This window comes from Condylura cristata, unplaced genomic scaffold (assembly GCF_000260355.1).
Source record: "Condylura cristata isolate star-nosed mole 26May11 unplaced genomic scaffold, ConCri1.0 scaffold00005, whole genome shotgun sequence".
Lineage (NCBI taxonomy): Eukaryota > Metazoa > Chordata > Mammalia > Eulipotyphla > Talpidae > Condylura > Condylura cristata.
Genome location: NW_004567106.1, coordinates 43,294,351 through 43,311,178, shown reverse-complemented (window position 1 = coordinate 43,311,178; position 16,828 = coordinate 43,294,351). Strand labels below are relative to the sequence as shown.

The 16,828-nt window shown below is 39.2% G+C and overlaps 1 protein-coding gene across 1 annotated transcript in view; it reads right to left on the bottom strand.

The window, feature by feature from the left end:
* The window catches only part of LHFPL3 (lipoma HMGIC fusion partner-like 3), a 424,154-nt gene extending 407,585 nt beyond the window's left edge, over positions 1-16,569 (bottom strand). The window contains exon 1 of the mRNA XM_004676915.2: positions 16,052-16,569. Coding sequence (XP_004676972.1) covers positions 16,052-16,493 — 442 coding nt within the window. The 5' untranslated portion in view covers positions 16,494-16,569. The remainder of the gene's footprint in view (positions 1-16,051) is intronic.
* Between the last annotated feature and the right edge of the window lie 259 nt (positions 16,570-16,828).

Genomic DNA, 16,828 nt, shown 5'->3' with positions numbered 1-16,828 from the left:
GTTGTTGTTGTTGTTGTTTTTCATTTATAAACTTCATGTTTTTTTCTTTCCCAGAGGTAAGGCAGGAATTGGGGAAGGAAGAACAGTAAGAAAAAAGTTACTTGGCTCCCTAATTAGACATTGCCTGATCAATTCTCCAGCAATCATTATATAAATTCCTGTAAATGGAGCAGGGACAGTGGAAATAGCACAGATTACTGCTGCCTCTGTCACATGGCAGTCCCATCTGTTTAGCTCCTTGAACTGTACAATTCTGTTTCTTTCTGACTTTTTCTTTAGAGCCTCCCACCTTGTTTGACTTTCAGGATTCTCACCTTGAAGGCTGAGAATTTCTCCAAGGAAATAGTGTGTTCATAAACAGGCTTATACTCAAATATGTTAGTGTTTACTTAGTTCCATAATGTTTTTATTCTTGTGTTAGGTCAAAAGTTACAAATCATAGGACCTACATATCTGATTTTAACAAAATATGTATTTTTCAGTGCTAAATTTCTTTGATCAAGGTGAGATATTTCAAGTATGACATTCCATATTATATACACAGTATGTTTAAAATAATCATATTTGGCTCTAGTTCATTATTTTTTAACTGGAAATAAAAAGAGGGCCTGTTTCTTAAGTAATGCTTAAGTTATAGAAAAATGATTGGTTCCTGGGAAAATCACTCTGCTGATTCCTTTTCTAAAAAGAGCTGAGAAATTGTTTTGTTTTGTTTTGTTTAAAGATTTTATTAATTTATGCTTACAGAACAGGGGTACAGGCCAGAGGTGTGGTGTGTGAGAGGATTCACCAGAGAAAGAGTGGGGAGCAGACAGGCAGAATGACCAGGTACACTGCTGAGGGGAGCAGCAGGCGGGTCAGAGGAGGTCTGCCACGCTATTTGATCCCCTGGCTGGGGATCAAACTGGTGCTGCAGTGGCTTCTGAGAGGTGTATGATGGAGATACTTTAACCCGATGCACCACCAGGGAGAGCCCTGTTTTTGTTTTTTAAAGATTTATTTAACCCGATGCACCACCAGGGAGAGCCCTGTTTTTGTTTTTTTAAAGATTTATTTATTTATGCATGTCAGAACTGGGATACAGACCAGAGCAGGGAGCAGAACAGGCAGACTGACAAAGTACACTGCTGAAGGAAGCAGTGGTCGAGACAGGAGAGGTCTGTTGTGCCATGTGGGTCACCTCTGGGGTGGGGATCGAACTCATGCTGCAATGGCTATGGTTAGCTTCACAGTGTTGTGCTTCTACCCCTCATGCCACCAGGGAGGACCCTGAGAAATTGTTTTTAAACCAGCCTTGGGGATAAAACTTTGGGTTGTGGCATTGGTTTAAGACAGCCAAAGATAAAACGATTTGCGAGTATTCCAGACAGTAACTGCTTAATGGTCAAAAAAACATCCACGATCCCTATCCTCAAAAAGCTTCCAGTAAGAAGTCATAGGAAGGTATTAATTGCTAACTATTAAACTTCCTGTCTGGGCCACAGTGATATCATTCTAGAGATAACCAATCTTTAACCAAAAAAAAAAAAGTCAAAAGGTGCCCACTTTGAGCAACTTCTTCTGTTTCCCTCTCACAATGGTCAAATTCCCACCAAAACCTTGAGTGGGAAAGACTAAACTGACCCAGAAAAAATGGAGAAGTATGTTGAAGAGTGTAATCAATAGTTTTATATAGTCCTAGAAAGAAATAATCGGTCCAGATAGTTTTATTGAACATTCAAGGAACAGACACTTCCAATCATACACAAAATCTTTCAAAGAATAGGAAACAAGAAAGACTTCTCAACTACTTTTATGAATCTTACATAACCTTGCTCTTCAACCAGATAAAGACAATGACAAAGAAAAAACAAAAAGACCAACCTTACTCATGAAAATATTTTTTAAAAATACAAGATATATGACAAAGTGTTTATTTTTAAAAATGTATGACTATCTCAAAATTAGAAGATCCGGTATTATTTATCTCAACAATATATATTAATTTAGAGAAGTTTAAATAGATACAAAAATATGAATTCAATAAAATTGAACATACGGTCACAATCTAAAAACTTCGAATCAGCAAAGGCTTAGAAGAAAACTTCCTTAGTAAATAGTATTTGTCAAAAAAATATATACTATAGCAGATGTTAACCTAAATGGTAAAATATATAAAATATTTCCTTTAAAAAGAGAGACAAAAGTACATTCCTCAGGGTTAGATACATTAATAATAAATGTATCTATAAGGAAGGTAGTGATTAACATAAAATCCAAGGATGTGGTTACCTCTGGAGGGATATAATCAGGAATGTGGGTAGTAGATCCATTTTATTATTTTTGAACTGTATGCACACACACACAAGCACATAAGTGCAAATGTAAGATACATTATTCATAACATGTTCACAAATAAACTCAAACAATAATTCATTTTGCAAAATATAACCAAAACCAGAATAATGGCTAGGTTAAATAACATTATAACTGCAACAGAAATTTATATCACTTTCTCTTTCTCTGTACGAGTCCAAGCTTGCCTTTGTATCAGTCTTATCACTACACTAAACTCAGCTAATACTTTCACACATGTGGGAATAAATTCCAAATAAACTTTTAATGTATTATTAAATTCATGTCATCATGAGACCTGCAAAGGAAGACCTATATGTGAGACTCATTCTATTTCCTGAATAAATCAATAGCAATTAAAACTTTAGTAGTTAGGGACCACCTCTCAGAATCATTACACTGGTTTTGTAGAAACCTTTTGTTAAACAACAACAACAAAAAAAAATCAATTCTTTAATAATATACAAAGGAAGGGAAAGGCCCTTGTCAAATGAACTCACATCGATTCCAAAACTTTTCCTTTTTGTTCTAAACACATTAAATTCAGTCCCAAAATTCTAAGCTGTCCACAGCGATGCTAGTGTGCCGGACTGAACTGAAGTATCAGCACAGTTTCAGATTTTCTGCTTGACCTGCTCAAGCACAGACACTTTAGGGGGCACTGGGGCCAGAGTGAGCTTCTGAGGCTAATGAGAGGGAATTCTGGTAAGGATTAAAAAGAATGTTTTTTTAATATGGAAGAACAGATTTGATTTTGAACAGGGAAGTGTGTTTTTTTTTTAGTTTTCCTATAAAGTATCTGCTGCGCTTTAGGTTCTCAAAGAGATAAAATGGAAGCCACTGTGAATGCAGGTCCCATTTAAAAAAGAGGAAAAAAAGAAAATGGAAACTGTGCTCACTGAGTGGCTTCCAGTGGAGAAAGTTAAGCATGAGTGAAGTAAGCTTCCCATTTCTTTGGCTTTTGCTTTAAGGAAATGGTAACTGGGATGTGTAAGTTTAAACATTAATGAAATTCAGAGCTCAGGTTTTTATTCTATGACTGGAGTCCATGTTCTAAATTACTGAAGACATTTCTAAATTCTGAAAATATTCATAAGGTTACTGAAGATATGGAATTTCCAACTCTATGTTTTTCATTTTGAAAATACTCAGGCTGCTTTAGAAACACAACCAATAATGCATAGCCCTTCACCTTCAAGATCAAACAGCTTTTAGAATCCTGTAGTTGTGAAGTTTTCAGCTTCTTTTCAATTCAGTGACTGGCACAGGTTTCTGGTGACTTGGCTAATTCTCCAGGGATGACTATGCTAGTTTAAAATGTCCATCTCCAGACCAAGAAACAATAGCCCAAATATTCTGATAGAGTCCACAAAAGGGTAGGTCACTGAAAAGTTACAAGTTTCTTAAAAGGTATAGAGAATAATTTCAAAGACTTTATATCAAGGCAGGTCGCTGCAGAAAGTCCAGGAAGAGTTAGCTTTTTCCTGGTAGGGAAAGAAACATACCCTTCCATTGCATGTATTCAGTAGTTTCAAGGGGAAATGATACGGGCCTGACCCCATAGAAGGCAAAGGTCTGAGAGGCACAAGTTAACAGGGCTGGAGCTCCCTCTAGAGCCCATCCTGTTGTGATGGAGGGTCACCAGTAAAGTGAAGTAGGGTTGAATGGATGCTGGCCTATTTCCCCACCCTTGTTCCTCTTACCAGCCCTTTCCAGCAGACTGAGAGGTCTGAAAGAGCAGAGCAAATAATTATAATCTACAGAACACAGTTGGGAAATGACCAAGCAGTGCTCACCAGCATCTCTTCACCAGCATCTCCAGAAGTGAGGCTCTGATTAAGCATGCTTATTTAAAGCCAAAGTCTCACCTAGTTCTCCTCAACACAAGATAGTCACCACAAAAGGGATGCTGAAAATATAAAGGCCATGGAAAGTTCATTTGTTCATCAATCAACCCAGTAGTTTTCAGCAGTCATACAGGTAGTCATGATGGCTAGATAGCTCCAAAAAGCTAATGATTATAACCAGAAATAAACCTATTAATAAGAAGCAAATGTTGGTTTTATTTTTAATCTGTTCTAGAAAAGCTCAAGAAACACATGGAATTAATATGTTAATGGCAAAACAACAACAGAGCAACATAATCTTTACTTGGGCCAAAAATCTGAGAATTTTGAATCACTACTTATTGACGTAAGAAGAAGAAAGACATAATATTAGGAAACATAATTTTCAATATATTATAGCTACATTTAAAGTAATACAGGATTATGGTGATGGCACACGGGTGACTTGGTGATGGAAACCCGTGGGGATTATAATTGAGATGGCAAAAAAAATGTACAAAATGATGTAAAAATAAACTTTTGTAAAATAAAAATAAATAAATAATGATAATAAAATAAAGTAACTAGGTACTATATTACAACCTTTATCATTTTTTTCTTGGCAATAGTTGGTAGACTTCTCAACTTATAATGCAGAAGGCAGAAGAAAAGAAGAGCTGTGTAGTATGTTATATTCAAACTTTGCCCTTATTTCTCTTTTATTAATTTCCTTGTAAAAAAATAAATAAAGTAATACAGGGAAATACTAGTGATTTTTTCCTGTTATATGGTGCTATTAGAGATGTAAAGTATTCAATTATGCTTTTGATAACTGAAAAAAAGAAAATAACTTGAGAGTAATAGTTGATATTTCTCTCCCATTTGATGGTAATTTAACAAGAATGCCCAAGTGCTTAGGCTTACATAATCAAAAGATTGTCTTTTCCATCTTTGTCTTTAAAACAAGGCTTTTTTTTCTAAGTTTGTTCAGATGGAGTTATTAAACAGTTCAAAATTATCTCAAAATACACTCTTGTTACTTTGAGTCATTACTCTAGACAAATAAAATGCAATCATTAGATCATGTTTACACAAAATTAAACTCAACGAATATGGTATTTTATTATAAAAGATAAAATCTATTATAGGAATTATTAATGGGATTCCATAGTGGCATTTTTGGAACACTGGAGCTTATAAAAGGCTTTTACAGCTATTATTTTCCTTGAGCCTTACAACCAGGTAGGTGTGGCATATATAAGTTGTCATATGAAAATATCTTTTCATTATCATGAGTTCAATTGTTCTACCTACTAAATTTTCTAAATATTAACCACTCCTCTACCACTGCTTTTTTGGTAGTAGTAACAGTAATTATAGCTAACATGTATTAAGTGCTTATTTGTTAGGTCCAGTTTTAAATGTTTCACTTGCATTAGCTCCATATTTCTAAAAAGAGAGAAGATGGATATTTTTAAAGATTCCTTCATCTTAAGATGCTTTAAGCCTGGATCCAGTCTATCCAGGATTCTTCCCTATTTGCTTTTTGCTTTTTTTTTTTTTAAGATTTATTTATTCATGCATACAGAACTGGGATATAGGTCAAAGGTGCAGGGGCAGTGAGAAGATTCACCAGAGTCAAGAATGGGGAGCAGAACAGGCAGATTGACAAAGTATACTGCCAAGAAAAGCAGCAGGAAAGAGAGGCGAGGTCTGCGGAGCCATGTGAGTCATCTCCCTGGCTGGGGGTTGAACTCATGCTGAAGCTGCTGTGGCTAGCTCATAGTGCTGCGCTTTAACCTGTTGCGCCACCAGAGAGGGCCCTGCTTTCTGCTTTAATATCACTCTATCATAAGTGGTTTTCCTAACATTTACTTTGTTGGCAAACACTTGGTTAGCAAATGCTGTTTTTTTGGGTTTTCTTAAGACTTATTTACTAATTTATTTATTTATACACAGAAGAATTTGCCTGTAGTCCAGAGGTACAGAGTGGGGGTTGTGGGTGAGTGGATTCACTAGAGACAGAGTGGGGAGCAGAACAGGTGCATCTACTAAAACACACAGTTAAGGGGAGCTGTGGCCAACACAGGTGAGATCTGCTGTGCCACAAATGGGTTTGTTCCCTGGCTGGGGTTCTAACTCAGTCCACAGTGATGATAGTCTGATAGCTCTGAGACTTAACCCTTATGCATCCAGGGAGGCCCTGCAAATGGAGTTTTTAATGTCCATAGTTTACCCTGTTTATCATTTGTAATGTAATTACATAAGCCTTAGAAAACTCAAGTCAAGAGTTGTTAGATGACTTGCCCAAAGTCACTCAGTCAATAAGTGGCCAAGTCAAGATGCAAATCTTCTGTCCACACACCAGGTTCTCCTCCCCTAATTTCCTTCCCCTCCCTGAAGTCCCAGAAGCAGCCCAAGTCTATTATTACCCTCTCTGGAACTGTGTCCATGATTTGATGGTTTGGCCTATCATTACCATCTTCACCATTATCAATATGTGAATCATTTACAAAACTTCTACATGTGATGCAGGACAGGAATGGGTGGCAAAAAAGGCAATAATACCGATATTTTCCTTTGGCCTGCAGTAACTGATAGATAAAGAATAGTAGCAATGAGATCATATAACCAAAGAGGCAGTCTGGGCAAAGAACTACTCTGTTCTAAATTATAGAAATTAAAAGAAAGAAATGAGGTATACCTTGTCATATATAAGCAAGTCACAGACAGAAGTCTGGTCAGCATGTATTTAAATTTCCCTTGTAAATAGCAGCTCCTTCTCTTCATGTTCATACATAATGGTGAAAATGCTTATTGAAGACATTTAAACAAATGGCTATCAAGTTGGGAGTCAAAAGAAAGTGGTAGAAATAACATTGCACTTGGAATCAAATGTGTGTTATTCTCCATTATTCCAAGGTATAATTTTGGAAAAACACTTATTTCTCTGATACTAACAGGAAATATGTTGTAGGACAGAGGGAGGATTTGATTTGCTCTCACAACTCATTGGTCCTATAAACATGAGCAAATGATTAATCCTTGATGTTTTCATCTGAAAAATGTATTCTGTTATAATACTGATCTTGTATAATTGTTGTGAAAGATAAATACACTGAATTAAGAGTTTGCAAATTGTATTGCTCATTAATATTTACCATTATTATTTCTTTATCTAGAAAGTGAAAAGAATACTAAATACTTTTTAATATCCTTATAAATCAAAAATTCTGTGAATTCATATCTATTTGGCTGTGGGTTAAATACACTTGTTGAAATTTTGTTTAGCTACATGGCTTCTCAGAGGTGGATCATGTCAGTTTTTATAGCATAAATGGCCAATACAAGAATATGTGAAAAAATAATTCTTGTTTTGAATATGGGAACAATCTAAAAGCCCCAAAACAAATGATTGGATAAGAAGATATAACATTTATACAGAATGGAATACTACTCTGTGATCAAAAAAGACAAATTTATGTCTTTCACAGCAATATGCATAGAACTGGAAGCGATTACAATGAGCAAAATCAGGGTCTTTCAAATATTTTAAGAACAGCCTACAGTAATACATTATATAGTACACTCTAGTTCACACACATATGTAAATATTTTAAGAAATAGTTTCATAAAACTTTTTCTATCTGCATTGCACTCATATTTTCTGTTTTAATCCAAGTTTTAAAGCTTAAATTGGTATCATGATCCATCAAAGGGTCACTTTCTACAAAAGTGATACCATGATCCATCAAAGGGTCACTGTCTTAGTTCATCAAATAATACAATATGTCACTCCTTTCTCCATGAAAGGTTTCTACATGACAACTGACCCTGTTACCTTGTTAAAATATGTATTTTCAGTTAACTAATATTTGGCATTATATATATATATCCACTGTGTAGCTGACTATTAATCATCTGAATCTTTGCTAATCTACTTGTCATTAACTGTGTTCTTAAAATGTTTTGTAAATATATTTACACTAAGTGCTCATTGTACATTCCTGTTCACCATTTAGGGCATTATAGAAATCAATTTAGCATCGCAATGTAGCTAGATTTTCAAAAGGAAACTATAGGAATACTTTTCTTTTTAAAGATTTATTTATTTATGCATACAGAACTGGGGTACAGGCCAGAAGTACAGGAGCGGCGAGAGGATTCACCAGAGAAAGAGCAGGGAGCAGAACAGGCAGATCCACAAAGTACACTGCTGAGGGGAGCAGCGGTGGGTAGGGGGTGAGGAGTGGTTCAGGAGATGTCTACCTGGCCATGCGGATCATCTCTGGGTGGGCGAGGTTCGAACTCATGCTGAAGTGGCTTTAGCTTCTTAGTGCTGTGCTTTAACCTGCTGCGCCACCAGGGAGGGCCCAGGAATACTTTTTATTGAATTTTACAATGACCTTTTCTTTCTTATGTTGGCTTATTTTAATATTTCTCCATATTTTCATCTTCTGTACAAGTTTGATCATCTCTCTCTTTGAATAGCTTCATCATAGAATCTATTATAACTGCCTGTAGGGAGGGGGAGGAGCCATCATTTTTCTGTCTTGGTCACTGGGACTTGTTCACAAAGGTGTAGGATAATGCATATGTCCAGCCTTCAGCTTATCCATTGCCAATATATTTTTAAGCCGTTGGTGGCATCCAATTCAACAGGCTTTTGATGTTATCAAATTCTACAGGTTTTTTAACCTTGAATTTATGTCTTTCCTATTCATACCTCATTTATTTTTTGTATCACTCTTCTATGTCACTATCATTCTTCACAGCTGGATCTATTTGCCTGTTTTTCAAATACTCAGCCTTTTGTCAATGATAACACATTTCCCGTTTTGATTTTTCAGCCTTGCTTTCGGTCCTCATTGAGACCAAAAACTGTGTAGAGCATTCCCTCCGATTCATTTCCACAAGGAGTCTCCAGACATTTTAGTAAATGGGCCTATCATAATGCTTTTGTACTTATGTTAAAGTTGAGTTCCCTACCATTGTTTTCTAAGAAGGTAAATATTCTGAAGAACCCTCTGGGTGAGTTTACAGTACTGCATCTCTGCTTCTGAGTAAGGCCATTTTCTGATCTCTAACTGTTACTGTTCTTTTCACTACCTTTCACTACTCTTGCACCAGTCCTTTCATTAGTAAGTCATAATCTCAAATTTTCATGCAGACTAACTCCAATTAATCTATGAAGCATACATAGGCCCTCCCTTTCCTCCTACAGTCCTAGTTTCATTAGTCTGGGAAAGATGTCAGAATCCAGGTATACTAGAGCCATTCTACCAATTCCAAATGGCAACTTCACTTCAGAAAGGATTGCTTTTCTCTATCATTCTGCACAATAGTAGGGAGATGGGGTTCATGTCTACATTGGTTACAATATTATTTGTCTTCCCCTTACAAGTCACCCTTTCATTTTTTTTAGTTGAATAGATGGGAAATAAGATTACAGTTAGGACAAGAGAAATTATAATGATATCATGACCTTGTAAAGTAAGAATATCATAGAATTGCAGTCATAAATTGCGAATTGCATGATATTAATTATGTGAATATTTAGGGGTAGGCAAAGGAAGGTTGTTTTGTTCCCTATTTTGAGATGCCCCGATGACTTTACCTAAAAGTTTTATGGTTAAATCATCAAATAACTTACCTACTGTTTGCTATATGAACAAGCCTCTTACTTTCCATCACCTTCCAATACCTTCTTGTTATTATTATGAATTTAAAACATAACTTCTAGGTTCCTTCCTCATAGCAAATAAAAATTCCATTCAATTTAGTATAAGGAAAAATCACATTAATTAAAGCTGGTGCTGATTCCCAAAGTTCAAGTATACTATGGAAATTATACTTTAAAACTTATAGTTATCGGGCCCTCCCTGGTGGTGCAGCGGGTTAAAGCACAGCACTAAGAAGCTTAAGCAACTTCCGCATGAGTTCGATCCCCGCCTGCCCCGGAGGAACTCCACATGGCATGGCAGACCTCTCCTGACCGCCCGCTGCTCCCCTCAGCAGTGTACTTCGTGGAGCTGCTTGTTCTGCTCCCCGCTCTGTCTCTGGTGAATCCTCTCACCCACATCTCTGGCCTGTACCTCAGTTCTGTATGAGTAAATAAATAAGTCTTAAAAAAAAAAAAAACTTACCAGTTATCATGCTATAAACCCCCCCAAATTAAAATTCTGGCCTGTTCTTTGCTTCATGCAAATGTGATCTGAAGTCCTCTATTCCTCTCCCTATAGTTATCTCCTTACACCGCACAAAAAAAGTGCAGAGAAGTGCACTGAGCCACAGACTGCAACTATTAGCTATATGCTCTGCTATGTCTATTTTAAATTTATTTAAAATTTTGCTCACTTTGAAAATTATAAACACATACACACACACACAAAATGTATAATAAGCCTGGCCATCTGGATTCTCTTTACTGGATTATAGCATCATACGAAACTAAAGCACTAAATACGAAGTTGTGGTTTTCATGTTAAATGCATGATGCCACCACATTCTAGTTAGTTAAGTAGGTATGCATGTATGTGTATATTATTTATAAGCTCATATAAGCACTTTGTTAACATCTTAATAGTGGGATGAAAAACTACTGAATGGGCAGCTGTGCACCAGGGGGAAAACCCACCTAACAACATACCGAATGGCTTATACAGAGCCTGTTATTTTTCACAAATGTTCACTTAAGATATCACTGTTATAAAATTCATTTGTTTTGACATCCCCATTTGTATGTTTTCCAACATCCCTTCAATTGTCACATTCCTTGTCATAGTACATAATATCAAAAAAAAAAAAAAAGAAAAGAAAAACCCAGTTTTAAAATTCTCATTCTAAATCACTTGGCTTAGAAAAAAAGAAAATTATTACAAGTGGGTAGGCTATTAGAAAATGAAAACCACCTCCACTGGAGGACACATTCTCCCCTCTGCAATCGGACAGAAGAAAAAACCCTCTTTAGGGTCATTCCAAAACTCTGAGTTTAGGATGGATTAGCAGCTCTTTGAGGTAAGACTGCTTTCTCAAATGCTCAGCCCCAGCCAACTGGCAGGTTTGATAGCATCCTAAAGGACAATTACTTACGAGTAAAATGCCAACCTTCTCCCTCTTCAGAGCACCCCACCAGAACTCTGTACACACAGGGTCACCCATTTAAGAAGATTCAGCAAACTCCCTGGCAGGCCCAAGAAAAGTACATTTGCACTGGTGTAAAAAGAATAAAAGAAATAAAAAGAATGTCTGGAAGATGCATCCTCTTTTCCTGTCCAGATTACTTTTTTTTTTAGATTAATTTATTTGTACATACAGAACTGGGGTATAGGCCAGAGGTGCAGGGCGGTGAGAGGCTTCACCAGAGATAGAGTGGGGAGCAGAACAGGCAGACTGACAAAGTACACTGCTGAGGGGAGCAGGGAAAAGACAGGAGAGGTCTGCTCTGCCATGTGGGTCACCTCTGGAGTGGGGGATCAACTTGTACTGAAGTAGCTAATAGTAGCTTGCAGTGCTGCATCCTAACTCATTTGCACCACCAGGAAAGACCTCCTTTTTCCTTTCATTCTTTGCCTTACTTATCATTCATTCTATTTTTATATTCATTACTTCAACAAAAATATAGGAATACCTATTGTGTGCCAGACATATATATATACTACTAGCAGTTAGAATATAACAATACTAACAACCCAAGAACAGTAATATTCCTAATTCTTACCTAGTGCTTGCTTATTTTGCACTGGAATCTATTTGCAGTTACACCCTACCTCACCTAATCTTGTTCCAGTCTTAGTTTCTTTAAAGACAAGCAATGGTAACACAGAGAGACTAATTCTCTAGGTCATACAACTAGTGAGAATCAGAGTCAGAATTAAAACCCAATTTCTTCTACACCAGCATCCATACATAATCTTGACTTCCCGACATATGAAGCAAAACAAACATGGTTTTATGGAACTTTCAGGCTACCAGAAAATTTGGGCATTAAACAAACATACACAAACACATTTGTGACCACAAAGGCTGATTAGATATATGAGAAAAGAGGAAGGTGCCATGAGCTAGGAGAGTGTTGAAGGCTAGTGATTACTTATGTGAGTGTCTTATCACCTAAGTGATAAAGCTGTAAAATTTAAGAAAGTAAACTGACTAAATGGAGCTGGGGAATACTAGGGCTGGAAGACAGGCAAAGTGACTAAGAAATCCAGCCCTTAACCCTTGCCACAGAGCCTTGCCTCTGGGTGGCCCTTCTTGCTGGTCCATGTAAAAGGACAAGATCTGGCAAATACAGCCCCTTCTGGATTGGTTGCCCTTCACAGATGAAAGGAAACCCCTCATTTGCTGCTTTCAACCAAGAAGTCCAGGTTGAGTATCTAAAGAAAACTTAAATTCTCCCTTGATGGCTTTAGCTTACTTATTAAAAAGTAATTTCTTTGAGTCATAATGATTAGCACTGAAGCTTCTGGAAACAGAAGTTCCAGACAGTTTATAGCTGGTAAAATAAGCATACGTAAGAGGCCTATTAATAAAATGGGAAACAGACTGAAATACAGATTTAAGAATAAAAACATGGAAATAGGTTATCAAGTTTCCAGAGCAATAACACTTCCTTTATATCTTTCTATTAAAAAAAAAATTCTTGGGCCCTCCCTGGTGGTGCAACGGGTTAAAGCACAGAACTGAGAAGCTAAAGCCACTTCCACATGAGTTTGATTCCCGCCAGCCCCGGAGGTGACCACATGGCGTGGCAGACTTCTCCTGACGCGCCCGCTGCTCCCCTCAGCAGTGTACTTCATCGATCTGCCTGTTCTGCTCCCCGCTCTGTCTCTGGTGAAGCCTCTTGCCGCCCCTGAGCCTCTGGCCTGTACCCCAGCTCTGTATGCACAAATAAATAAATCTTTAAAAAAAAATCTTAGTTTTATTCCCCTTATATCTCGTCTTATGAAGTTTTCTCTATGTAATTTGGGAAATTCTGTGTCTCATTGCTATTATATATCTTATGTATTATTTTTATGTCTTCTGTCTTTATATTAGGCACGTTCCAGAAGTATATCCAGAAGTGGTGTGACATATTAGCTCCTAATTCTACACTTTCATTCTATTGTGGTAAATGACATAAGGGGAAAGATGAGCCGAGGACAGGTGTTCCTAATAGCACCATTAGTTGCTCGTGCTTCACATATCTAGCTAGGAGAACATCATCATTTTCAGGTCCAACAAATTAACTATGTTTTTAGTTCATAAACGGAGTAGTTCTTGATATTCTGTTGCCATATCTATATCACTCTTGTTTCATCATCTTAGTGTTTCATTTCATATAAGGTTTTATATTTCCCCTGGCTTTTATTTATGATATTACTATATTAGAAAGCTTGATAACTAAACATACAAGGTAATCATTTGACTTCTAGTGAGGGTTAAATAGTCTCTAATAAGCAAATAACACATTAAGTCATTGTTCACAGTTAGCAAATTACTCTTGGATTAGCCTACACTTAAATTATGAGAAGTTTTCTTAACATTAAGGAGCAACAGTCTAAAGGTTACCGATTAAACTTTGAAAGTAACTTAAGCCACATTGTACTAAATTTCTTATTACTGCCATGAGACTTTAACCCAGAAAAGCACACTAAATGTGATTTTCTACAAAAATATATTTTATTACCTAGTCAAATAATACTGATTATTTGACCCACAGTCAGAATTCAGTCTTCTTTAATAAATATATTTCATTAATAGATAAAATTGCCTTTTTGTGGTTTAGCTGGAAATAAAGTGCCAAATAAATTACAAATAAAGGTTTTTTTAAAGTATGCATATAACTTAAGAATCTAGACTTGTCCAAAAATGAATAGATGTCATCACCTCTTTCTTAACACAGTCTATCATCACATTTTACATTCACATATGGGGAACAGAGGATAACAGTATATTTATATCAAATTTCTGAAACCATGACATCACATGTCACTACCCAGGAATAATTGACTTTTTTTGTGCTCTACAAGAAAAGGAAAGAAAAAATTGTAATAAATGCAGTTTATATTAGTTTCAAAGTTGATTCTTTCCCAAAGATAGCTTTCTTTTTTTCCTTAAAAAATGAAATCTTGGACGTAGAGTTAAATTTCTCACAAAAATAAAATATTTAGGAATAAATTGTTGAGAAACCACCTGCAAATTACCTCAGACCTTTGGAAAAACAATCTAATTTAAATCACGAGTCTAAATAGGTCATTTAACTTAGAAAAATTAAAATTAGCTGTGCCAGGCTAATTTTTTCTAAAACATCTGCATTCTCAATGTCCTGTCTTCAAAGTCAAATCACAGTTAAGTGTCAAGATGAACTATGAATTATTCCAAATCTCAAAGTTAGCTTACCCTTGAAATCGCCATACAAGTTAACATTACAAAAAACAAACAAACAAAAACCACCTGGAGTTAGGGGCTTGCTTAAAGGACTTAGGAGTGGAAAAGCAGAGAACGCTTACATCTCAGCAGGAGAATGGTATGTGAGAGGGGGATGAGTCTCTCCTGGTGCTCATTTCTTGCATTTCACGTGCACACTTCACAAGGCAAATCAAAATCAGCTGAGCCACGCTCAGTACAAAGCAAGCACTTCCACACAAGTTTAATCACCCACACTTTTCTCAAACTAACAAAACAAGATTATAAACCTTAACACTTTTCATCATCACCTTTAAGATTTATTTGGTCATCTCACAAAACTCTGGTAAACTCAGGGATGGAATTCCTGCTCCCCTGAAACCCTACTCTTACACAGGTCACTTCGAAACCTTGAAGGTAACTTCTTTAAAGAACAAAAGCAATAAAACAAAACACTAATGAGAAAAGTGGGCTGCTTAAGAGCATCCTCATTCCCGCACAAACCCACAAAATCAGAAGGATCCCCACAATGTTGGAACAGGAGGGCTTACTGTGCCCGAGGGCATTCAAGGTGGCTCGCACGGAGGAACCGACACTCGGGAGGTAGAGGAAGGAGTATGTTTTCTTTCAGGACACTCCAAAGTCACGTAGAAATGCACCCACATCTTTTCTGGTTAAAAGTAACTTTAATGCTCACTGAGAGCACGTTCATATTCTCCAGGTAGCAACAATCTTACCACAGGCAAAGAGTTGTCAGAAGAGGCTAAGGAAACAGGTTTTCCTCCCCTCCCATCTCCCTAAAGCCACTTGCCCCAAAATGAATCTTGAGAAATCTTGCTTCTCTCAAGACCTCTCATTTTGAAGCTGGAGTGGGACCTTTGCTCTGGCAAGGAAGCAAACCGAAGGCGTGACATTGGGGAAACGCTGAGGAACATTCTACGCTACATTTTTCTTAAAAGGGTGAAGCCCAAAGCAGAAGTAGGATTTATTCATTTCTAGATGGATAACATTTGATAACTGCCCGGGACAGAGAGAAACAATTTCACTTCCCCCCCCCCCAACCGCCCTCCTGAAGCAACGACTGACAGAAACAGTCTCAGAGAGGGACAGACAGGCTGCCCTCCTCACGCTCCAGCCCGCAGCCCGCGGGTCGCCCGGCAGGCTCAGACCCACGCCAGCCCCTAGCTCGCGCCCCGCGGCCACTTCGAAGCCCGAGTTCGGGGCGGACTCGGCCCAGCAACCGCCCTGCCTGCGGCGCGTCCCTCAGGGTGGCGTCCGCCACACTTGGAAGCTTCTCCAGAGCCCCGGGACGAGGCGCTGGCGCGGACTGGGGAACCCCGGGGGTTCCGGACCCCCCAGGGCTCTAGCCCCTCACACCCCCACGCCTCAGAGGCTTAAGTTGCTCGGCACCCCGCGGCGCGCTCGGCCCCCGTCTCTCCCACTCCGGCCCCTCCCGGCTCGGCGCCCCGAGTCTCCCGCCTCCGCGGAGGTGAGAGCGCACTCACCGGAGGTGAGCTGCATCCAGGCACAGATCTTGTACACGGTGGCCGTGTTGCAGAAGAAGAAGAGGGTAAAGCAAACGATGCAGGCGATGATGAGCATCATGGAGAGGCCGATGAAGAAGGAGGCGGCTTTGAAGGCGCCCGAGGGTAGCGTGGAGAAGTCCGTGAAGCTGCCCCTGCAGGTCAGCTCCCGGGAGAAGCCGTTGCCAATGCAGTAGTGGAAGAGCCCGAAATAGCCGGCTTGCGGGGTGTCCACGCCGTCGCCGATCCAGTAGGGCTGGATGAAGCACACCACGTTGACGATGGCAAAGCAGATGGTGAAGATGGCCCACAGCACGCCGATAGCCCGCGAGTTCCGCACATAGTTGGTGTGGTACAGCTTGGCAGCCTCCTGAGCCGGCAGCATCGCGGCGGCGGCGGCGGCAGCGGCGGAGGCTCCGGGCATTCTCCCCCTCCTCCTTCTCCTCCTCCTCCTCCTCCTCGTCCTCCGCCTCCCCCCGCCTCTGGCGCTCAGGAGACACACTCACCGAGCCGCGCGCGCCGCAACTCCCCAGCCTCAGCCTCAGCCCAGCAGCGCCAGTTTCGGAGTCTGCATTCTCGCTCCCGGAAGGAGGGCGGGGGAGCGCCGAGCACCCCTTGGCTCGCCAGGCACAGCCTCCCGGCCCTCCTCCCTCCCTCCCTCCCGGCCGGGGCTCCAGCCCCCCTCACCACTCTCCACCCCTCAGCCCGCCGCGGCAGCAGCTGCAGCTGAAGGCGGCAAATCCCGCGCGGGGCAGCGTG